This window comes from Leptidea sinapis, chromosome 2 (genome assembly GCF_905404315.1).
Source record: "Leptidea sinapis chromosome 2, ilLepSina1.1, whole genome shotgun sequence".
Lineage (NCBI taxonomy): Eukaryota > Metazoa > Arthropoda > Insecta > Lepidoptera > Pieridae > Leptidea > Leptidea sinapis.
Window position 1 is genome coordinate 1,100,574 of NC_066266.1, and position 26,677 is coordinate 1,127,250.

Genomic DNA, 26,677 nt, shown 5'->3' on the forward strand with positions numbered 1-26,677 from the left:
GACTTCCCTCCGTTGAAGCGTTGCAGAGTATTCCGGCACCAATCTACACGAGCCGACTTTTGCTCTTCGGACAAATTGTGGGATACCCATCGGGAAACTAGCTTTCTTACACAAAATTCATTATGTAATATCGACTGAATTCGCACAGCTGCGATGTTTTCAGGCGTGACCGCTGTTCTTGGTCAACCTGCAGAAGAAACAGTGCTGAGTGATACACGACCGCGTCGGAACTCGGCATACCAGCGGTATATTGTTGTTTGACTCGGTGCTTCAACATCATAAATCGAAATAAGTTCGCTGAGACATTGATCTTGAGATAAGCCGCGACGAAAATTGTGATAAATTATGGCACGGAAATGTTCACGCGTGAGCTCCATTTCTGTCAACGACGTGTCAACTTTAAACCAACATAGTTTTTGATTTTGAACTTTTTTTTTTAATTGTATGAATGTCATTAAGGGTTCTATGAGGCCAGTATTCATATTCTTAAAAAGGATTTAGTGTAACTCAATCGGAAATATTCTATTCCCGATCATTTCAGTGTGCCCCTCGTATATACAAAAAGCGAGTCAACTTTTTTTTGTGCCGCTAAATACTTACCAAGCATTCTCAAAGTCTAGTCAGGAACAACAGACAACTGCTTCTGATTTCGTTACCTAGACACGCCTAAGTACGGGTTCCTATTTGCAATCGTACGAATCGGTATACCGCGTACATTGGTTTTCTATCAAGGTAGGCACTGTGGATCTAACTATTAGCATATATTGCAAATTATTACTATATTGTGTAATGGAAATAATTGCTATCGGCATTATTTGCAATATTCTCTGCATTTACCTTGGTGAGCACTTACAATCAGTTGACTTCTAGGCTAGATCTCTATTATTTTTATTTACACGCTATTCATACATAACCTCAGATCGACAGCAGAAACTAGATATAAAAATATATCTAACCACAGATTATATTATTCATGCGCAAAGACTCTCCTTTTGGTTTAATACTCCGTAACGGTAATAGACATCTCTGTCACTTTATCATCGTCCACCGCTGATTCTATTGTCACCATCCACATGACAAACAACGGTGCTTGTTTGTAAACGTGGAGGGGTTGTGTGTACATATACAATATTCGTGGTAGGTCACAGTGTGCATGCAATATGATTCGACTGTGAAACTGCTTGTGAAGTGATCAAATTCGTTGAAGAATCGAAAAGAATAAGAAAAGGAGATCGAACACGCAACCCGTAGTTTGAAGGATCATAATTATAGTACTCGACCAACTGTTCGTTTCTCTGACTATCAAGCAACTTCCGAACATTAATATAGATTTTTTTTATGTAAAATGGAGAACAAACGAGCGTACGGATCACCGCCGCCCACATTCTCTTGCAATACCAGAGGAATCACAGGAGCGTTGCCGGCCTTTAAGGGAGGTACGCGTTTTTTTTAAGGTACCCATGTCGTATCGTCCCGGAAACACCGCACAAGGAAGCTCATTCTACAGTATTGTAGTAGTAGGTGTGGAGGGACCGCCACACATCCAGATGGTTACATCCTTGCCAGACACCGTCTGATTGTGTAGTATTCTTCCACAGTGCTGTTTGAACGAGCTATCGAATGATATTCCTTGTACATTGTTTCTAGGTCGATACGGCATAAGTATTTCAAACAAAAAATCTGGACACCCGCCTCTACAATGCCGATCACGCTGTGATTCCTCTATTGTTCCAAATAGTATGGGCGGCGATGATCAATAACAGATCTGATGACCCACTTAAAATCTCTCGAATTAAAAGAAAAAAAATCTGCCTTAGAGGCCACAACGCTATTGTGATGCCTCCGACATAATAATTTGTAATAAACACAAAAACTGACTCAAGCCGGCCCCAAGACAGAACAAATGGAGTGCGCTAATGAACAAATATGGCGTCCCCAGGGGTGTACAGATCATATAGGCAATTAGGCAGTGCATACCTCGTAAAGAACCTTAATAAATATAGTGTTAAGGTTTATTTTGTTTAATTTGGTTCCGTTATTTTATAACCAAACTTCTATTGAACACACACTCATAAAAAAATCCTTACGCTGTATACAGGGTGGACCAAAAATTCGTTTACATTTGAATCGGTTACCGCGTCTAGCAGCGGTGGCGGAGGGGGGTGGAAGGGTTACGCATTGCAAGAGCGGCCAATGGGAATTTAGTACCATGGCGTCGTTTAGCGGTAGTCAACGTGCATTTTGTGTACGCGAGTACTATCGAAACAACGATTCTGCGACCTCAGCTCAACGAAAGTTTTGCAATCATTACATGATACGACACAAAAATCAAGCTCCATCAGGTGTGTTAATTAAAAATGGGTGCTCAAGTTTGAGAAGACGGGTTCAACAATGGATTTACGTCAATCTGGCCGGCCTAGAAAGTCGAGGGACCCCGAAAACGTGGAGCGAGTAAAATCGTCTGTTCGTGACCAACCTGGACTATCAACTCGAAAGCGGTCTGCTGTCCTTAACGTGCCAAGATAATGATGTATTAAACCGCATTCTCAAGAAAGATTTAAGTCTACATTCCTATAAAACCCAAATGGTGCAGGAATTAAGGCCTCAGGACCATGCGACTAGGTTGCAGTTTACGAACGAAATGGTAGAGCGATTCACCAGTTTTACAAACATTTTTTTCTCAACAAGGCACACTTCCACCTAAATGGGCATGTTAATAGACAAAATTGTCGTTATTGGAGTGACACTATGTCATGATGATCAAAAACCCCTGCATTCCAGCCAACCAACCCAGTAACTCTTGACGAATTAAAGGATCGTATTCGCACAGAAATCCAAAACATCTCAACAGAAACATGTAAAGCTGTCATCGAAAATTTCCGCTCTAGATTGCAGCAATGCCAGAATAATGAAGGATTGCATATGGATGATGTGATTTTTAAGAAATAAATTCCCCTTTTGTTTACTATCGAAAACAATAAACAATTTTGATCTACTGTAATTAGTTTTTTTTAACCATCATTCCAATTATAAACGAACTTTTGGTCCACCCTGTATACTAATCTAGAACGAGGGTACGATAAAAATTCAAATTTTTATTATAAATTATCTTGTTAATGATAAACTTGTAACAAAACTCAAAGTATCTCTGTGCAATGTTAGTAATTTGTATTTTCTCTCATTTACCTATAATGTTTTTTTTTTATTTTTAAAAAGGTTTACAGTCATAATGTAAAATAATAATCGGCATAATTTGCCTACCTAATAAGTTTTTGTGTTATTCATAAATACTTTACATTTCACGGCTACGCCTCCATCGATGTCTACATTAGGTAATACTCCTAGAAGGCAAGAACTTGGCAGAACTCCCAACTTTGTTTTTAAGACACGTGCCATTGCTAACAACGTGTTTAAATTGTGAGTCACTAACCAACCACCATTCACCAGTAAGTACGGAAACGAACCTAGATACTGTAGGTAGCGTTACGTAACATTAACAATGTTCGACTGACAGGACAGCTGTGCGCGTGACGTCATTCGCGCCGTTTTATATATACCCTCCACTGTGTAAATATAATAGGCATAAAAGGCATTTATTTTCTCAAAATTCATTCCTTTAGAATTCTTTTTGATGTCATTTCTTTTACTACTAGATACTACTACCGCTTCGGAAACAAATGGCGCTCTGAGAGAGAAGAAGCAGCTTAAGAAACTCTCCCAGCATTCTTTTTTTTTGCGCTCTTTTCAATAAAAATATACAATATTGTACAGTCATTTCTATCGCTATAAAATAATCACAATCTAGTCCCAGGCTGTCCGATCATTTAGATATTCAGCAGTGGAGTAATAGGATTTACGACAGAGCCATTTTTTTTATAAAACATTTAAATTTATTTATAGATAATGCCTGAACAGTGGCTGGGACTTTATTGTAGAAGTGTATACATTTACCCTTAAAGCTATTATGTATCTTATGAAGCCTACTAGAATAAGTTACAAGCAATCCCTTATTTCTAGTGTTATAATAATGAAAATCACTATTAAGGGCAAAAAGGTGACGATTTTTGTGAACATATATTAAATTTTCATAAATGTACTGACAATGAACAGTCATAATATTTATTTCTTTAATTTTTCTTTGAGAGACTGTCTATATCCAAGCTGATATATAGCACGAACAGCTCTCTTTTGCAGTGCAAACACTTTATCAATGTCAGCAGCATGACCTCATAGTAATAAACTGTACGTCATGATGCTGTGAAAATAACTAAAGTACACTAATCTAGCGGTCGCAACATTCGTGTACTCTCTAATCTTTCTAACTGCATATGCCGCAGAGCTGAGTCTATCTGCCAGATGGGTAATATGTGGACCCCACTGAAGCTTTTTATCTAACGTGATACCCAAGAAGACCGTAGTATCCACAAGTTCCAATCTCTGGTCATTTATAAGTACGTTGGTTTGTACCTCCGCTGTGTTTGGTGTAATGAATCGTAAACACTTTGTTTTTTTACTGTTTAAGTGCAGATTATTCGTCTCAAACCAACGCACTATCTTTGAGAGTGCATTGCTTACCTCGTCATCAATATCCGCACGTCGCTTCACTTTAAAAATAAGCGAAGTATCATCAGCAAACAATACAATCTCATGGCTATCATTTACCACAAACGGTAGATCGTTAATATGTATAAGAAACAAGAAAGGACCGAGAATAGAACCCTGTGGAACTCCTATTCCCACAGGTTTACCCGAAGACCGTTTGTCATTTACATCGACTATCTGAACTCTTTCGCTTAAATATGATTTTAACTGATTTAGGGCTCTATTTTTCACTCCATAGTGTTTTAGTTTTAGGAGTAAAGTTTCATGGTGAAAAATGCCCAATGCATCCTGTGACTCTTCCCAGGCGTCAAAGATGTGCTCAATGAGTCTAGTACCCGCATTAATTGTTGATAAGCCCCTTGTGAAACCAAACTGATTTTTGTTCATTAATTTACAAAAATGCATTTGTAGCTGTTGAAGCAAAATTTTATCAAAAATTTTACTAATAACAGGCAGCACTGAAATAGGTCTGAAATTAGCAGGGTCAAAAGAACTGCCCGATTTAAACAAAGGTATAACTTTGCTGTATTTCATGAGGTCAGGGAACACACCCTCATCTATGCATTCATTAAATATTATTGCTAATTCAGGTGCTATAATGTCAAGTATGTATTTTACAATATTACTCGAATGGCCCCATAGGTCTTTTGTATTTTTTAGGTTAATTAATTTGAAGATTTTTATTATATCGCTACCTGTAACATACTTAAATTTCAAATCAGTGGAAGATACTGGTACGTGTAATTTAAGCATATCATATGCTGCTTTTGGCGAAGAGTTAACGTCTTTGGTCGTGACAATCGGGATTTCGGAGAATTATTTATCAAATTCATTTGCAATTTCTATTTCCGAATTTATAACGCGATTATTAATAATTAAACAGATAGAGGTGTTACGGCAATTCGATCTACCAGTTTCATTGTTAATTACACTCCAAGTCGCTTTTACTTTATTATTACTGTTTTTAATTTTATCTGCAATGAAACGTGTTTTCGCTTCATGACAAACTACTTTAAAGAGCTTGGAGTATTTTTTTACATATATTTTAAATTCTTCACTATTATTGTAATGTTTCTCATAATAAAGGTTATATAAGCGTTTACGACTTTTGTGGATACCCATTGTTGCCCAATCATTAAAACAATGTTTGTTGTTTACTGTCACCGTTATTGGAGTAAAATACTGTCAAATTCCTCACAGAAGGAATTGAAGACTAAGTTATAGTGAAAATTAGCAGTTTCACCACAGTGTAAAAATGGTATCGTATTTACCAAATTATTTCTGAACCTCTCAAGACGGCTACCCGTAACTGGTATAATCGTCACCTTTTTTGGTCTGACATTGTCCAATCTTGTTTTTACTTTTATAAGTTGCCCACTATGGTCGGACTGAAGATTATTAATTATGAGTTGAGAACAGGTTGCTGTTGTAGAACTGATTCTAGTAGGTTCCCAAAATACTGGCCTTCAAAAGTAAGTATCACACTTTTAAAATTGGGATAACTTTTAAGTTCACAAGATATACTTTCGAAATAAAAAGGACTCCAAAGAGAATTTAATTTTGTACATAAAAACTTTATAGTCGCTAACCTTCTTTTAAGAATTGGCTGAAAAAAACTTCAAAAACAAAACCATTCCTTTTTCAAAGTGGACGTTTCCGAATTACAATTTTACCATTCACATTTTTCTTTGTTTTAAATTTTTTTCAAGATCGATGGGTCTTGTTCTAAAAATTTATGCTAAAAAGCACATAACATTTATTTATCATACCTCTTTCAGTTGAAGAATGTGCTAGGATCATGGCTTTTCTGGAACTAGGCATCAGTATGCGTCGCACTGCAAGAATGGTGGGTGTGACGGTACGAACGGTCCAGAAGGTAAAGCGAAGGTACGAAGAGACTGGATACCATCTGAGGAGACCTTGTAATGGCAGACCCAGGTGTACCAGTGCCCGAGAAGATCGTTATATTATTTCCACTGTGTTATGAAATGGCCACCAAAATGCAGTTGAAGTCCAGCAACAGCTACTTCAGACCTGGAGGGACTACATTAGTGACGGTACAGTGAGAAGAAGACTTGCTGAAGCAAATTTGAAACCCCGAAGACCAGCGAGTGGCCCAAAACTCGAGAGACAGCATGGAGTAGCGAGACTGCGATACGCCCGTGAACACATGCAGTGTGATGAAGAAGAATGGTCAATAATTTTGTTTGCAGATGAGTCTCGATTCTCCCTTTACACTTCTGATGGAAAGCGAAGTGTTTACAGGCGACCTGGTGAGCGATACCTTCAAGCCTGCATCTCAGAAAGAGTCCGATACGGTGGAGGCAGTGTATATGTATGGGCTGGCATATCTTCAGAAGGTCGCACAGAGCTAGTAGCCATAGAAAATGGCACCCTCACTGGGCAAAGATATGCTCAAGAGATTCTCAATGAGTATGCAGGGCCGTATTTAGCAAATATGGGTAATGGATCGATGCTGATTCATGATAATGCCCGGCCACACACGGCTCATATCGTACAAGAGTATATTCAGGAGGTCGGTATCAGCGTGATGGCTTGGCCATCAAGAATCTCAACCTTATTGAACACGCCTGGGATGAGCTTGGGAGGCTAGTCAGAAATCGCAGACCACCACCTACTACCCTCAGGGCACTAAAGCAGGCCCTGGTAGAAGAATGGAAGAATATTCCCCAACATCGGCTCCGAAACCTAGTGTTCAGTATGCCAAACCGGCTCGAAGCTGTAATCAGAGCTCGAGGAGGCAATACCAGTTATTAAAAATTAAATAACATGTAATACATTTTAGTTGAATTTTTTTACACTAAACTAAAAATGTCTATTTTCATTGTTTTATCTTTTTTAAGTTAAAAATGTTACTAATGTATAATTTTAGTTTCTAAGAATTAAAGCCTATAAATTCTTCCTATAAATCTTAAATCTTCTATAGTTACGAAAAAAAATTAATTTGAAAAGTGTGATACTTACTTTTGCAGGCCAGTGTACATTGAACAAATTAAAACTTTGAAATAAATTTTTAAGGCTAGTACAATTGGCCGAAGGTTCAAGCAAGTTTATATTAAAATCTCCACACACTATAATTGACTTGCTGGTTTTGCTTAATTTTGATAGTACCTCCTCCATTCTATGTTGGAATTGTTTATATGATGCAGTGGGGGGGCGGTATACACTTACAATAATAAATTGCTCTATATATATCTAGTTCTATACAAGCTACCTCAATTAGTTGTTCTATAGAGAGATTAACAATATCTCTTCTATTTTTACATTTTAATCTATTATTAATAATTATTAGGGAACCTCCATGTATTGCCCTACTTCTACAAAACGAACTGACTACTTTATGTTCTCTAAAACTAAACTGGAGCTGATGACTCTTACGCCAATGTTCTGTAATACATAATATATCTATATTACAGCAGCTCAAAAACAGTTCAATTTCTAATTCCTTACTTGAGATACCTTGTATATTCTGGTGAACAATATTTATGAGCTTTATATTATGATTATCTATAGCAGTAACATTTATATTTGGTGAATGTTGCCTATTTTGTATGATATTGCAAGAGTTGTCCTCGCTTGTCAAATAACTTAAATTAATTGAAGAAAAATCTTCATTGTTATATTTTTGTACATTAGTACTAATACATTCCCCAATAGAGGCTTGTGTGTCGATTATTTTACAATTTTGTCCAATAGAGGCATGTTTATTAAATAATACTACAGAGGAAGTAGTTTGTTGACTAAGACTATAAGCTACTAAAGTAAGCTAAAAAGTAAAGCCAGCTGTCGCTTAGCTGTAAATGGTAGGTATAGGTTACCATTGGTTATTTTCAGTTTATAATTAATGAATTTATTTGTGTCAAATAAAATTAAATTTTCATTGTTGTGGAATGTCACATTATACAAAGTTGTATTTAATTTAAATATTTTTCAATTTTGCTCCTGTGTCAAATCCGAGGAGTATGGAAATGTACACATCATCACTTTAGATTTTATGTTAATGGAAATATTAATTAATTTTTACCAAATATACCGTACCACAATTATTGTATTCGATTGCCATCTTGCAATCCTATAGCGGATTTGTGGATGGAACAGAATACATATACATTTGGGGGTATGAAAAATAGATGTTGGCCGATTCTCAGCCCTACCCGATTTGCACACAATTTCATACAAATCGGTTCAGCCGTTTTGGAGGAGTTTGGTAACAAACACCGTGACACGAGAATTTTATATTAAAGTTGTGTGTATTTTATAATTCTGACTCATAATCAAACAAATTAAAAAAAAATGTCAAAAAAATAAAAAAATAAATTGGCGTGGACCACCCTTTACATTAAGGGGGATGAAAAATAGATGTCCGATTCTCAGACCCAACCAATATGCACTCAAAATTTCATGAGAATTGGTCAAGCCGTTTCGAAGAAGTTTAACTACAAACACCGCGACATGAGAATTTTATATACTAGATTTATTATATATAAGTTAATAAAAAATAAATGTTATTGGTTGTGCACTCATTTTCTATATGATAAGGCTGTATGGTAAATACGTCCTCAACTAAGGTATCGGTTAAAATCGGTTTTTATCTTATTATTCTGAACTTAAGGGAGTAATATTATATTTTTGTTGTTTAACAAATATAAGGTAAATATCATTAAAATTCAAAGTTCTCTTTGTCGAATGACTTTGTGATTGAAAGATGTTATGTTATGTACTTAAGCGTTTACCGTTAAGATTATTTTTCGGTTTTCAAGCCTCATATTGTTTTAAAGCTATCCAAATATTATGTTCTGCTCGAAATTTTGCTTTGTAAAATATTTACAATGCCATCCTTAGCACAACTTTTTGTTTCTTAAATAAAACCTCGTAGGTATATGGAGAAATAATTGTTGATCAAAGCTTCTTTGACGTCAAAAGCACTGCGTCTAGTTGAATTTGATGAGAAGGAGCTTTGAGGAAATTAGTCGCGCCGCACGTATGTAGGGCGGGCGTCAAAGGAAACCATGAAAAGTATTCACGTCGCCGTCGGCTGTTTATTACTTACTTGATTATAAGTCGCTTATTAGGGCTTCGTACTTAATAAGAACCGCTCGAAGTCGACTTGTTCCGTGTACCGTATATACGTCGAGTCGGACTCAAGCACCAAGGGTTCCATACCAATATCTATAAAAACGTCAAAAAATCGTAGGTTGTATGGAAGCACCCTCAAAATTTTTTTTTATTCTGTTGTTTAGTGTTAGTTGTAATAGCGGCAAAAGAAATACATCATCCGTGAAACAATCTCGGTTTTTTACAGACAGATTTCACATTGGTCATGGGACAGACAGACAGACGGGCGGATAGCGCAGTCTTAGTAATAGGGTTCTACCCTTTGGGTACAGCACCCTAAAAACGCCAGTGAAATAAAGCAATGAAACGAAATAGGCAGAGTGTGTGTGGCGAGGAGAGTGAAAGAAGATTTCACAAGTTTCAGTGGCATTCGTTCGCCATTCGTTATTAGAATAAAGCTCGAGAAGTAACATGTAAGAAGTGTATGATTTCAAATATAATTTTTTTTCCATGAAGTAGTTAATTTATAACACTTATTTATATGAATAACTTAATAACATGAAATATTAAATGTAATGTATAATATCTCGTATATTTTTTGACTAAATATTAGTTTTATTGTGATCACTAGGTATTATAAAACAACTCGCCATAAGCTCAAAACTGTACTGCACTGATTTTCATACTTTTTTCACCAATGAATAGCGTCTTTCCCGAGGAGGGAGGCTTTAGTAAATAATTTGTTAAGTTTTTGTAAACATTAACGATATTTGTTGAAGGTGTCGGAATAAATAAGCTGTCTGGGAGCTTTCAACGAAACGCTGTATGATGAAAAGTCCACGATGACATAATATGTCTATTACTTAAAGTTAACATACCTACTATATCCATATTAATACTTTAAAAAAGGGCAATTATAAAGCGGTAATGTAAAAGCTGTTCACACAAATACGATATTAATCTCTATCATTTTATTAATACATAATATTTTAAAATTATTTATTATTTTAACAAAAATAATTATTCTTAGTTGATGAAATTAGCCCACAACCATCAGATGCCATCCATCAGGCCCATCTGCTGTATCGTCCTTTATTTCCATTAATAATAAAACAGTGTTAAAATCATCAAAATACTGTAATTAAACGCAACTGCGATAAACTTACTGTCTTATTAATAAACTTACTGTCTTATTAATAAACTTACTGTCTTATTAATAAACTTACTGTCTTATTAATAAACGCAATGTTACTCCAAGTTAAAAATTACTTCTCCCTGTCATTTAATTCTCTAGTGACGAAGGTAAGATACCGACAAAAAGTTTTAAATTTGGAATAATTTCACTTTGCAATGTGAAGATGCGCCGATAAAGTTAAAAATTCACTGCTCGAAATGTACCGTTATTAACAAGTCTTAAGTAGGAATAGATAATAACAGGAAGCGAACGCACAAACAACCAAATGAACGAGATGAGCGGCAAGTGATTAATTACTATATGACGTCACAAGACCAACTCATACTTATGACATTCACAAGTTGACACCAGTTCGTAAGAGGTTGTCGCCGCTATTTATTTGCGATATTATTATTAATTTTTATGTGTGGCTATGAATGAAACAAACACTTAATGTTGGGGACGTTTGCCACATTACGTTATTAAAGAATACCGCCTTTAGATAGGTTTAGACATTTCTGAGATCCATCATCATTATCATCAGCTGGGAGACGTCCTCTGCTGAGCAAGGGCCTACCCCAAAGATCTCTACGACGATCGGTCCTGCGCTGCCTTCATACAACGTATTCCGGCGATCTTGACCAGATTGTCGGTCGATCTTGTGGCCCTACCAACACTGCGTCTTCCGGTACGTGGTCGCCATTCGAGGACTTTACTGCCCCACCGGCCATCTGTCAATCGAACTATGTGCCCTTCCCATTGCCACTTCAGTTTTGAAATCATTTGGGCTTTGTCTGTGTTTCTGAGATAACAAACTAATAGACAAAAAATCCAAAATTTGTATTATATTTTATAATATATAATGCAAAGATACGGCACACTTTGGCTTTTATTTATGTATAGGTGATTTTTTTGTTGATTCCTTCCAAAACAGCATAATATAAAATATTCAAGTAATAATATCCATCGCGTGGCAGCCCTATATTGTTATCATACTTCATTGAGACGAGTTATCGTAATATCAATTCATGAAGTCGACACGGCCACGCCGATCGCCATTCGCCAGTGCGTTGAATACTCGTGTGGCGAACGGACGTGCGTTCCTTGACCCTGATTTACAATACTCTCAGTAACTGGTAACTCAACAACGTAAAATATAAATTTAAAAGAGTATATAAGGATAGCATGTAATTTATGTTTGCGTCGATGCAGCGCCGTTTCGAAAAACGCGATACTTTTGAACTCGATTGTTAGTATCGTTGAAATTTATTTTTGTGTCGATTTGTTTATTATTTGGTAAACCGGTCCGACTCACAGTACAGGATTGCAGTGCAACGATGAGTGTTTGAAGGCGGCGTGATGTACGAGGTATCTTGCGTGGCTGGCAATAAAGTTGACGCAGCGTACGCGGTCAAGAGTCTGTCGAATGTGATACCAGCAGGCATGGGCCACACGGTTTCCGTCCAGCGGCATCATGGCCACTCGCACTCATACAAACACAAACCAGAGCAGAGCAAGCCGGACGCTATCAAATCACATGTGATGCGCCTCCTCAAACGCTCAAAGAGTCACACACCAGCCACGAGAATCGTTGACAACGATGTTGACCCAAGGATAGACAGACGCACGGTTTTCTCCAAACCAGTGGCCGACGAGCAGCGTAGGCGTAGAAACTCGGCTGAGAGGAGAAGGAGTTCTGACAAGCGAGTTATGGTCACCCTGGTGGATGGGCTACCCGTAATGGTGCAAGGGCAGGCCCATATTCAAACCGCCGTGTCGCATCACCGACACTCGCACAGGGATAAGGTAAGATTTTAGAATTAATGCGACAACATTACTAAGACCTGTTATAAGTGCGTTTTTATCTTTAGTAACGTTGGTTAGGGTGTTTGCCACTCATCTGGGAGGCGACGGTTTCATCCCCGCCACGTGTACTCATCTGTTTTCGAATTTTGCTTGGAAGAACAACATCGTGAAAAACCCTTCACATACTTATATACTTGGGACGAAATTAAAAGGTTATGTGTGAAGACCTGATCACCCTAATACAGGGTAGAGTCGGTTCCAACGATCGCGATTTGTTGAGTAGTTAGAACTTATTAGGCTCACAGAATTCTGACTGCAATGTTATCAGTTGATAATTAGTACCATTGAAAGTAGTTGAGTTGGTTTAGTTACGTAGAGACAATGTATGATGGTCAATTGTTGGCTCCACAAATATTCCACGGACGTGGATTCATGTTATGAAAAAGTACTATAGCTTGCATTACTCATTTTTATCGGGGATGTGGTAAAAGGATCAGGTTGATACGAGAAAATTGATGTTAAGTGATCACCGCCGCTCATATCTGAGTAATTGCAGAAGCGTTGCCGGTTTTACGCTCTATTTGGAGATCCAGGTCAATACTACACGGGTATCAAATACCCGGTATTACTATAGAAAATAGTACCAAGAATGCTTCTATAGAAGGATTTATGCTAGTGAGAGGCTAGCCTAAGATGCCAGCTATTGCTCCATCGCCGCAGCGGTGCTATTATGTTTCCGTGAGTGCGCCGTAGCCAATGAAACGGAGACAAAATCTTATGTTTAAAGTGACGCAATGGCGATTCCTTACAGAATTTTAGATTACGACGGCGTATCATTTGAAATCAGGTAAATATTTTATTCGTCTTGTCAATTTTTCTCATAAACAAGTCAAAGAAGCGGAGAAAGTTTGTCAGTTACCGTCTTGTTTATCTACTCCTCTACGCGACTGCTATGATTATTTCTATGTAGGGACACTCACTAGAACAGCTTATTTATGTAGATTCAAAAACAAGACTGCTTATTGTTATTTTTTTATATAGCCATATTGCTGCAGTACTTTGTGTTATAAAAACTACAATAAAAAATATTAAAAGGATGTTCTGACATACTTGTAAGTACTCGGCAATAATAAAGGTTATAATAACATTATTTTATTTGTTGGACTATGGTATATATATAATAATTATACCATTAGATGTAGCGTGTTTCGGAGAAGGTTTTAGTATATATATGATATGTTGGTCATAACTTATCCGGAACCTATTTTTGTACTAAGAAATACCTATGACAATTCTACCAGCCAATGACAATTCATGGCGAAACGTAAAAGCCGCTTGTGACAAATGGTCTCCCGTCTGCCACGAGATACAATGATTCGTGTACAAAATACCGACATGCCCTCACCTAATGACAAATTATTGCGTTATCAAATCACGACAATAGCATGCTGACTTCTTGCGCACATTTCCTCTCGTATGTAGCGACTACTTGTCGCTATCTATATAAATATTAATATCGTATATTGACAGCTAATAGTTGTTCTAATAGACATCGGTTCTCGATAACGAGTTGCATTATACGATGACGCACTATATGAAACAAAGACGAGATGTGCCTAACAATGACTCGATAGTGTTCTAACTTGGTTTAATTTGGTGTGATTCACTACTGCTACTAAACAAGTAACAATGTACCGTATGGAAGCGAGACCGCCCTAAAAACTTATCATTACATAAAGGCATTTATTTTCTCAAAATTGATTCCTTAAGAATTCTTTTTGATGTCATTTCTTATATGCGAAATACAATACCACTTCGGAAACAAATGGCGCTCTGAGAGAGAAGAAGCGGCGCAAGAAACTCTTTCAGCATTCTTTTTTTGCGCCCTTTCAATAAATATATACAATATTGTACAGTAATTTCTATCGCTATAAAATAATCATAATCTAGTCCCAGGCTGTCCGATCACTTAGATATTTTGCTGTAGAGTAATAGGATTTACGACAGAGCCATTTTTTATAAAACATTTAAATTTATTTATAGATATTGCCTGAACAGTGGCTGGGACTTTATTATAAAAGTGTATACATTTACCCTTAAAGCTATTATGTATCTTATGAATCCTACTAGTATTAGTTACAAGCAATCCCTTAATTCTAGTGTTATAATAATGAAAATCACTATTAAGAGCAAAAAGGTGACGATTTTTGTGAGCTTATATTAAATGTTCATAAATGTTCTGACAATGAAGAGTCATAATATTTATTGCTTTAAATTTTTCTTTGAGAGACTGTCTATAACCAAGCTGATATCTGTATATGAGAACATCACGAACAGCTCTCTTATGCGTAATAATGATTTTTCTGTAAATGTGTTTGTCACTGCACTCCTAGGAGGTTAAAGGCGATGTTGTCACTATTATTTATTTAGTTTTGACTAACCGGTGATTTTAAATGATAATTAATGTTATTAGCGAGGTAATACTCTGTTTCCGTTTCAGGGTACTATTCCATTTCGAGTATCATCTGAAATTGAATTCTTTCCCCCACAGCTTCGAGAGCAAAACAATATGTATCCCTACTTCTTGTACTTATTAAATTATATATAAATGTACATACTATGACTTATTTCTACCTGCAAAATATTATTTTTTGCCGCTCCGTTTGCATTCTATTACATGACTTTTTTTGCAAAGATCAAGATTAAGACCTTAAAATGGAACTATCGATGGATTTCCATTGATAATCCTGTATGCTCACGAATAAGTAGTGGTTTTGTTTGATTAATTCCAAGAATTTTTATTAACAAGAACACAATCAAAGGTTAATTTTGTGCTTCTAAGAAAGTTGTAAGACTATCTAGGATATTGTAAACACAGTCGTCTTCTTTCATAAGATCCCGTGGAGCACAGAACCGAATACGAGCTATAAATAGATCGCACGTGGTGTCCGATTTAGATATATGCTCTAGTTCCACCGAAAGCAGTGCTGAAAATGTTTAAAAAGCGTTGTAGATGAACAGTTTTATATAGAGTTTCATATAGCATCATTTCCTTTTCCGAAATAGGTTTTAAATGAAAAACAAATAAAGAAAACGTAAAATTTGGTATTATTAACACAAGTCATCTCTATTACCACGACTTCCTACAAAAAAATACACATAATAACGAAGGAATTAGGTCAGAATATAAATATATACATATTTTATTATACAGGGTGTCCCAAAGTTATGGGACATGAAGGGAAAGTACCTTAAATATCGAAGATAGGCTATTTTACTGAAAGAAGACTTTATGTTATTTTTAAAAGTTAGTAATTCTGCATTCAAATATTTTCTAAAAATTACTTGCCTCGTCTGGGAATCGAACCGACTTAAATGAAAAGAAAAAACACCCATACTCTTATGATGCCAATCGAAAGAATGGCCAAGAACTAATAACTCTTCTTAAGTAACATAGTATTTTAAAAGAAAGTAGTCAATTAAGTGGGTATTTTTTTGTAAATTAATTAATTAAATGCTCAAAATGTGATCCCTCTTGTCTCACGCAAATCGCCAATCTTTTAATGAGTCCGCTGCCTGTTGATTTTCTTATCATTTTATAGTGAATACTCGATATGATGTGGCACAATTCTATTTGAAACTCGCCCACGTTCTCGTATCGCTTTTTGTAAAGCATATCTTTCACGTCTCCCCAAAAGAAGAAATCTAATGGTGATAATCTAATATTATTAACGTTTCATTTATTTTTATAAACCTTATTGGGAATTGATAATTTGACTTTTAATTTACTTATCGCTTGTACATCTCGCGAACGCTGTCTGTATATGTGCCCTTACTCTCGATCTACAGTTGTTTATAGATACATATTACATAACGTATAAGCGTTGGAGAGTTTGTGTTAGGTGCGAGTATATCCTGCTGTTAAAGGAAACATAAGATCAATTAGCCATACAAACGTTTTTAACTCTAGATAAACATTTTTTTCAAATGCGATAAGTTAATTTTATTATCGCTTAAAATTGATTACTCATAAGGATCGCAAACAGAGTCAAATTCAAATAAATTCAAATTCAAATAGCTTATTTCTCAAAATAGGATAACTGCATCACTTTTTCAAGTCAAGAAAATATACAAATAATAGAATAATACAGTCCTACTGCTTATAAATTAAAATAGTATGCAGACCTTAAAATTATTTACATTGCTTTAATCTCATGCACTTTTATCTGTTATAATATAATCTTTACTTGAATAATAAGCTTTTTTTAAAAGTTTCTGTTTAACAAATATTTTAATTTTTTTTAATTGTACATTGCAATCGTCTAGTTTAAATAAGCTTTGTGACCTAAAAATGTTCTAAATATTGTGACGTAATAAATATTGTGACGTAGACAAGAATTGTTTACCTTACTTTATAGACTGTAAGTTTTGGTTGATAAAAGGTTCTTTGTATTTTTCAATTACTGGTTTACTTTCGAGGTTTTAGTTATCAGGATATCCATATTTACGTACGTTTGTTTTTCCGCAGTATTAACTGCGCAAAGATGTCTAAACTGTGCCGGCTTGAATATTTAAATGCACCAATAAATAAATGTTATCAAGACGGCAGTAGTATTTTTGTCTGCTAGCTTTTGATGTTATTAGCGCAAAGATTTTAAGGTCATGAGTCATGTCTCTGTTTTGCGACCGTTTTATCTGTCACGACCGAAAACACGGAATACATGTCACCTATCTGCCAGATAAGATTGGACAATCGCATCTTGACTAGAGGTCGCTGATAACACTTAGCTCGTTAATCAATGAAAACGACCGCTGTAGTGAGTGTAGTAGAAGTTGTTCACGTTAACAGTCGAAGTAGGTTCCCCGATAAATTATTGTATAATAACCTGAAGTTTTTAATTTAATTTTAATGGTGTATCCGGATTGATGCATTCATATACTGTACTATACAATCACATGTACCCAATAAGATGAAAATAACGAAATAATTTTTATTATTTAACAAAAATTGCATCCATTCAGAATTGTACTTTGAGTAATTACAAGTTAATATTGAAGAAGTATGTTTTAAGGATTTGTAGAGGAGAAAAGTAGCTCATTCGTACAGCGCTGCTTAAACAGCCTCACGACCAACAGATTCCAGTCACTAATATTATAATTTAATTTAATATTATCATTAATAAAACATGGCAATAAATAGGGCGTTCTTGATTTAAACGTACGACTAGTGTTTAGTAATGAGCAAAGACTGACCATCACAAGTTCTGGTTACGTATTTCAACACGCTGTGCTCCTGATAGGTTTGCTAACGACCTCCTACTAAATACTAATTAATAAAGATGACTTTTTAAGACATATGGTAATTGAAACGCTTTGCCCATTACAATGCGGCGCCTTTCAGACCGAACTGTTTCACGGCAGGAGCCGAAGAGAGAAGGAGCCGTTGTAGTACCCGTGATCTAGTCGGCATCGTGTGCAGAGGAGCCTCCCACTGTTAAACTGAAATTTATTTGTGTGAAATGTATTTTTAATTTATATTTTTGTAGTTGCCTATAACAAACGATTTATTTTTATTTCTAATACATTATATTAACTATCAAATACAAAGTACAAGATATATCTATGACAGCCCTAATATTTGCGTCCCTGTCGCTGCAACCGCACGACAGATTAGTGCGGCTGGTGCTTCACTCTCGTATCCTACACTGTTATATTATATCAGTTTTATTACCTAGCTCAGCCAATGGCTTTCTCAACATAATATTTATACTAATATATTAACATACATAGGTATGTTCGTAATGAATAAACTCAAAGACCACATATCTGATTTTAAAAAAATCCACCTAAACTCAAAAATCACATCTATCGCCAAAAGGAAGGATTAGCAATGGGATCACCATTAAGTCCAATTATGGCTGAAATATTACGGATAATTTTGAGTGTAATTACGTGGTGAGAGACCCACATATACTGTTTTATTACCGATACGTTGACATAATAATTTGCTGGACAGGCACCGAACGTCAAATCGATCTATTCATTAATAAAATTAATAAGATCCACCCAAAAATAAAGTTTAAATTGGAATTCAAATCAAACCAATCTCTAAATTTTTTGGATTTAACATTAACAAAAGTAAATAATAAATTAGAATTCCAAATCTATAGAAAGCCGTCATATACAGATATTGCTATTCCCGCGTCATCTTGCCACCCCGTACAACATAAACTAGCGGCCTTCCGCTGCTATGTTCACAGATTAATGTCAGTCCCACTGTCCCGTGACAGCTTCGCGAAAGAACTTAATATAATATACCAAATCGGGGTTTCCAACGGCTATACAAAACAGTTAGTGAACAAATTAATTAAAAATAAACAAAAACATCTAATTAATTCAGAACTTTATCCCGTCCCACCACAATCAAATACCAAATATGTGGGTAGTTTGACATATATTGGTCCAATATCGGATAAAATAGCTAAAATATTTAGGAAAAACAATATTAATGTGTCCTTCCGAACGAATCACAATGTCAGTCGAATATGTAATGGCAAAGATCGATTAAATAATTCCGAAAAATCCGGCGTTTATAAACTAAGTTGTGACACTTGTAACGAAGTATATATAGGTCAAACTGGTCGACATTTCGAAATTAGATTAAAGGAACATATTGCCGCATTTAGGAATAATCATCCCAGAAAAATCACACTTCGCGAAACATTTAATTGATACAGGTCACTCACTCGGAAACAATAATAATTTTAATATTTTACATATATGTGAAAAAGATTCCGCTTAAATGTGTTAGAGCAATTAGAAATAATAAAACACAAAAATAACATGTTTACATTGTTGAATGAACAAACAAATTTAGTCTCATCACCTTTGTTACGTGTCTCTTCCAGGGGTAATACGTCACAACAGCCGACCAATCACAGCGCGTCATTTCATGGGACGAGGGTATAAAAGAGCGGCTTCCGGCTCATTTGATTCAGTCTCGTGCCAGATTTTGGCGAGACAGCACGTCCTGAGGATGCCTCGTGTAGAGGCGAAACACGTGTCGAATTGTTTTTAAAAACAAATTTTGGCGGAATTAACACTAAAGAAAACCTAAATCATTTGTATAATTATGGATTTCCGCAAAGTAACGCCTAATTCAATAAATTTTCTTACATCGGCTGTCTTTTTACGGAAAAGTAATGGAGATGTCGTAGGAAAAGTACACTAATGTAACTCATTGAAATGAGATCGTTTATTTTAAAATCGAGGTGATTAAAAATTTAAATAAATAATTTCTACAACATTTTGCAGATTGTGGTAAACAAATTTACGCTCTTCTGAACAGTAATATCAAATTTAACATATTTCTATCCCGAAGAAGTGTTTATAGTTCAAAAAACAACTGATATTTGGATATCTGATTGTAACACGATTAAAGAACTAAAGTTTTTCCGGAAAATCAGGTCACGTCTCTGTGGACCTATGGGCGAGCCGTAAATTACGTGGATTTGTGGCACCGCAGTAGAATAGAAAAGGGCAAAAACTTTCACATTTGTGTATACAGACATGCTATTGTTCAGCGCCTTTTATTTGGCCATGTTATTAATTAATAACTTGTTTTTATAATTAATAACATTTTTAATAGTAAAACTGGTAAAGCTGCTCGGGTATCTTTGGTGACTTTCTAATTACTCAAAATTGTGAGCGGCATCACAATCGAGCTCGTCAGCTTGAGATGTTAAGTCTAAATAGCCCAGTAGTACTATCTACGGCCCTTCAAGGCAACACATTGCATTTTACTCACTACTTAGTGCTTGTAACGCCTTCTGCCACGTTGGCTACCTAGCTGTCGTAATAATAACTTAGTACAGAATATTTCTGAGTTCAAAGCGCCTCTTTAAAAAACCCTCCTCTATTAGTTTCTCATTGTGGAGTGGAGTGGGCCGTTTCACCTTATTCAATAAGCAATATGTTTTGAGTTTGATTTTATATATAATAATCTCTGCTTAATTTTATAACTTCCTGCATAACAGGTATGTGTTCAATAATTTTATTAAGCCTGGTAGTTGATCATGCTAGGTGGCGCTAGTGTCGACATTCAGTTCTATTGTAACGAGTCTACTGTTACAATATTTTTTACATTATAATACTGACTTATTTGATAATGATTTATACAATATAATTTATATATTGTCTTTCTTACCTTGGCGTCTTTTCAGTATCATAAAAGAAACGCCATCGATGCTATGAATGTAGCCTTAGATTAGTATATCTTTAGCAGACTGATGACTTTGTGCGCCATCTCGCGTTGAATAGCAAAACTTTTGTCACGGTCTGTAACGATAGGTGTCTCCACTGGTAATCTCAACTAAGAGTTTCAGTAATTAATATTGAACTAAAACATACAAAGCGAACAAATTTATTTATATTTCATCCGCAGCATTATAACCTTTAATAGTATTAATTACCTTTTAATATGTTTATGATGAAAATTAAAATTGTTTATTGCAGTTAAAAAATATGGTAAAATAGTAGATGTGACCTTATGACTTTTTTTCTCTTAATAGAATTGAGCAACTATCATTTAGCTTAATATAACTTATTGGTAAAAACGAAAATTTCGTGAATCCTACATAATATGTTACTTAACGTGGCGCCTGCTCAAACGTACAAACAAACCGACAAGTTTTAAAACTGTCTTTTACTTAATATAATATTTCTGGCGTACTTAAATTTTTTGCAAAAATGTTTAATGTACTGGGGAGGGTGCAGATTTTAATAATATATATATGTGACTATAGATTATTATAATGTTTTATTCAACGCCTACTCTTTTATTTCGAGCGTCGTGGGTCATTTGTTCGTTTCGACAATTATTCCCATAAAAAACGATACAATAGTTACATAGAGCACGTTCTTATATAACAATACCTTTTTTGTTCCGGTAACAATCTGACTGTGTAATGTTACAACCAGAATCCACTTTTTGCAGTCTTCCATATAAGAGCCACCTACTACTTAGCCTAAGGTCGATAAACCTTTATGGACATCATATCAGGACTACGAAACACCTTATTGCCAAAGCAATAAGGAGCAGTTTTGGTGGTGGGACAACTATCAAAATCAAGTATCGTTATAGTCACTCGTGTTAAGTGTACAGCATGATATGATGCGATGGTACGGTAATTATTTGCGTTGTACCATTATTAAGTATGCCCAAGGTCTGAGTTTAAACTAATCGATAAGTATCTGGAGAATAAATACTTTAGAGGTATTTGGCTTGGAATTTGTCGTCGTGTCAGTTGAATTATGTTCGCTCATGAGAAAACTCTTAACAAAACTGAAGTACAATTTTACCATTCGTTGGATGGGCTATCAAACATTATCACGCACTATTTTAACGATACTAAACCTAAGTTGATGCTTGCTATAGAACAAAATAGCCAAAACATAAACATATCTTCAGTATGACTTTTATTAAAGTTTATACATTTTAATGTTTTTTTTTATGAAGAAGGTTTTTATGCCATACCTTTGTTGAAACTCTCTAGCAGATGATGCTGCAAAACGTCAACGTTTATATCCTTTAATCCTACAAAAAAAAGTATATGTACTCTAAAACGGAGAAATTGTCCTCCTGACGGTTTTAGTATCTTCTAGACAGTATCGTGTTATCCACCTGTTGCCATTCTGTGTGGCGCTAAATATTCGCCTGAGAAATTTTCGTTCATCAGAGATACCTTATGTTATAGGAGGGGCCACGAAATACACTCAATCTGCCCAGGAAAAATTTCTAATAAAATCTAAATACACAAATGCCCCCTTCTACCTACTAAGTATCTCTCTTTTTGGTTTTGGAAAAAAATGGTTTAATAACTTCTGAACTGAGATTTATTAGTTAATCTTCAGAGCACTTTCATTAAGATATAAGAGATTAATGCTAGCGAAGTACTATTTACACACATTCTAGTCTAAATAATCAAGCCTGTTTTGTCTCCACTCTGCGTGCAGCAATTAAATAAACTTCGTGGAGCAGCATCATGGTAAACTTCATATTTACGACATAGGCTCCTGGTGGCCGATGAGATGTGCTGATATATTCGCGAAACCATCATTTTTATGTTACGCCGGTAGTTGTGAGAGTAGAACAGAGTGTGCGGCTCGGTCACGTGATACAAAACCGGTGTGCGGTGCGGAGATACATTCACGCGGCTGACTCATCGCTGGGGGCGTGCCCATTGCAACAACACTCGACAAATTTATCGTAGATTGGAGTGCAGCAAATATAAAAAGATAAATTCAGCACGTTTTTTTATCGTGACACTGTGACTTCAACACATTTATTATGCTAGTGGCACACTAATGCTTACTACTCGGCTAAGTCGAGTTTGTAAGTCTTGTGGGATATATGCTTTTTACCTACGAAATTCAAAAGAATTGTTAAAAACGTTTGTATGGTACTTAATGATATCACAGATTGGGAATGGAGCGGCCGCCCGCTATAAAATAATAGGTTTAATTGAACAATATTACTTTGTAAACATGTTTTTTGATGAAAAAAAAAACTCGCTGAGTTTTATACGCCCATTCTTCTCAGGTCTGAGAGACACCTTTTGGAATGGGTTTTTGACTTTCAGTAAGTGATGATTTTGAAAACTTTGATTACCATTATTGCATATAATAATTATTATTGCACATCCAAACAGAACATTATAAGTAAAATTGTTATATGTACTCTTCCTGCTCTTATATCAAAAAAAGAAGCTTGTAACTTGGTTAATTAACCTTATATTTAAAGTTGCTAGGTTCAATTATTTGACATTTAGCGCAAATACTTTAACAGAACCAGTTTTCACCCTAAATTCATTACTATTGCTACCAAACTTGATTACGACTTTTTAAATTGACCTTTACGTAAAGTGAATGGATACCGCTTTGTTAATTGTTTATAGTCCTTTTATGGTAAGCCTGCTTTGTCTTCGTTGCTCGTGCACTTAGTACTTATAATCTCGTGTCGTGTCTACGTGTGGAAACAAACATCAGCTATACAGTCGGTGGCCGGTTATGTCTATGTGCCATTCTAACCTAGTTGTTCACCAAACTGTTTCAAACAAGTGCGTATGAGTTATTATACAATGTGAGAGCCGCTGTACTCACAAAGTATTCAGAAATTGTCACTTTATCACGTAGACAGAGCAGCATTGATCGCCATTTTGTGGCAACAGGTAACTCGAATAAAGCCGTTTACATTTTATGCATAGGTTTAAAAAATCGCGCAGATGTAACGAGTTTTACTTACTCACAACAGTATTCAGTTCCTGCATTCGATGACTGTTAAATTTGTACTTGTTGTTCAAGTACAAATTGAACCCCCCCTCCCGACCGGCAGTCATTGATCCCCATTACTCGAGCGATTTCACTTCCTCCCTGCCGTTCCCAGCTACACGACTAACTCGAAGTTGTCGTATCCAGGTTCCAGGTATTTTTAAAAGTTTAAAAAATAATCGCGACGGCCGTGAACTGAGCCTTTTTATTGCTTTAAATTCATTCATTTATAAAACCAAATATATTAAATTCACCGCGCCAAATGTCTAAAATGTAGATGCGAATATTTTATTAAATGGAGAGGTGGTAAAACCAGTGGAAACTGCTATATTTCTTGGCATTACTCTTGATTCCAAATTGCAGTGGGGCCCCCATATTGAAGGATTGGCGAATAGGCTTAGTTCTGCAGCATATGCGGTTAAGAAAATCAGACGGTTAACTGACATAGATACGGCGAGATTAGTATACTTTAGTTATTTTCACAGTATTATGTCCTATGGTATATTGTTATGGGGCAGTGCGGCCAATATTAATACTATCTTTGTGCTGCAGAAGAGGGCTGTTCGCGCGATTTATAACCTAGGTCCTAAAGAATCATTAAGAGAAAAATTTAATGATATAAACGTTTTGACTTTTGCTTCTCAATACATTTTTGATAATGTTCTGTATGTTCATAAGCACATTGAGGAATTTTCTAGAAACTGTGACATTCATAATGTTAACACGAGGAACAAATATAAACTTGTTATGCCTAGTAGTAGGCAGAGGTTGGGTCGGGTTAGTAGGTCTTTTGTTGGGCGATGTATATGCTTCTACAATATGATCCCAGAAAGTGTACAAAACAAATGTGTTACGTAATTTAAAAGAATTGTTAAAAAACGTTTGTGTGGGAAAGGTTATTATTATAGCATAAACGATTTTCTTAATGACACCACGGACTGGGATTAAAGCGAACACCCTCAGGCTCTTTAATTATAAATGTTTATTGTCCGATATTACATTGTAATCCATATTTTATATAAAAAAAAAAGCCCGCTGAGTTTCTTGCGCCCATTCTTCTCAGGTCTCTTTTGAATGGGTGGTAGATTTTGACGTTCAATAAGTGATTATAAATCCTATTTTGAATAAAAATATTTGAATTTGAATTTGAAATATTTCTTATAGAAGGAACTGGTATATCGGAACGCAGTTATCAACACCGGGAGGAATTGCATTACTTTACTTACATATCTGTATGTTGTTTGCATTGGCTTTCTTTTAGTTTAACAGTATTTTAATCACCAAGTGATCGTGACTTTTTTATGTGATGGTACTCCCCGTACCTACGAGCGAGCGTCACTAGATAGTAAATGATCACCGCCGTAGTGTGTACGTCCTGCACACTAGAGGAATCTATGGGAGTGTACTCATTTGTGAGATTCTTCTTCGGCGTAATAAATCAAAAATCTTTAAAAAAATTAGTCCTCGTGCAATTTTACGTAAAAAACAATATTTTAATAAAGGAGATGTTAAATACGACCAAAGAAAACATTATTATTATTACTATAGTGTTTATAAATTGAAATTATGTATTGAAATAAGTTAGTTCTCGTCCATTGGTTGTGGTTCAGTAGACATATGAGTTACAAGAGGCTTGGTAGGTGAAGTATGATACAAATGGTCTAGTTGATCAGCTGACGTCAGGGTGGCGGTGTGTGCGCGTCGTAAAATTCACTCTGATAATTTTTCCGTAGCGTGCCAAAAGAAGTATAAGTTCAAAAAATGAAACAAACTCTTACAAAACGATATTAACATTAACAATACGGGGTAGTCGTCTTTCTACCTGTACTGTACTGGTAGATGCAACCCGCATTGTACGTTAAATCGCCAACTGTTACGAAGGTCTCGGGAATTATGAGTTACGGTTGGAGTGATAAACTATTTGATACAACGGGTTAAATAAAAAAGACGATGCTAGCCCGGTTTTTCATAGAATGTTACAAACTGTCAGCAATTTTACCAAGATCAGTCTGCTTGCATTAATATGTGAGCAAACATTTTAATTACGAACAACATTAACTATATTTATTTTGATACACTAAGATAATAGAGAGGAGTGACGCGAGCTATCAACAAAACTACTATTTAGATATAATATGTTGGTTTGCTTCATTCTCAGGTATAACTTATACCAAGTTTTATTGTAAGGCCTATGTTCGCAGATCTTTTGTATTACGACAGAAACATTTTATTAAGAAATTGCGGGCTAGTGAGAATTCACTTATTCTCATAAAAAAAAGGTGAGGTTGGATTACCCTTGTACAAATCTATCTTTTTGTTCAGTGATAATTTCAATTTTCTAATACTCTATTACACCGTTTTTGGGTTCGAGTAGGCTATCAACTGTGTAAAATCGAACAAAAATCTATTTACTATAATTTATCTAGCTTACTTACAGTTACTAGTAGCTTTAGTTTCGGTAGAATCTCTGAGACGAAAACCTCTGAAACTCTATAAAATGTGGCGTTTCATTCCTTTCAAACCTCAAACTCTACATAAGATTGTCGAAACCCTCTTTAAGTAGAAGAAATGAGTTAACAAACCATTGTAATACATATTTTCTGTTCACAACTTGAAGGAATTTAATAAGATATATTAATTATATTGTATTTATGATAAAGATAAAAATATTTCTACACTCAAAATTTATGT

The 26,677-nt window shown here is 35.5% G+C and overlaps 1 protein-coding gene across 4 annotated transcripts in view; it reads left to right on the top strand.

The window, feature by feature from the left end:
• The window catches only part of LOC126972183 (serine/threonine-protein kinase MARK2-like), a 184,161-nt gene that overhangs the window by 61,961 nt on the left and 95,523 nt on the right, over nucleotides 1–26,677 (top strand). The window contains exon 2 of one of the 4 annotated variants that reach the window (XM_050818841.1): nucleotides 12,170–12,658. The exons of 1 other annotated variant lie outside the window; for it this stretch is intronic. In XM_050818841.1, coding sequence (XP_050674798.1) covers nucleotides 12,212–12,658 — 447 coding nt within the window. In that variant the 5' untranslated portion in view covers nucleotides 12,170–12,211. The remainder of the gene's footprint in view (nucleotides 1–12,169; nucleotides 12,659–26,677) is intronic. 2 more of the 4 variants (XM_050818857.1, XM_050818848.1) reach the window with 2 other exon arrangements.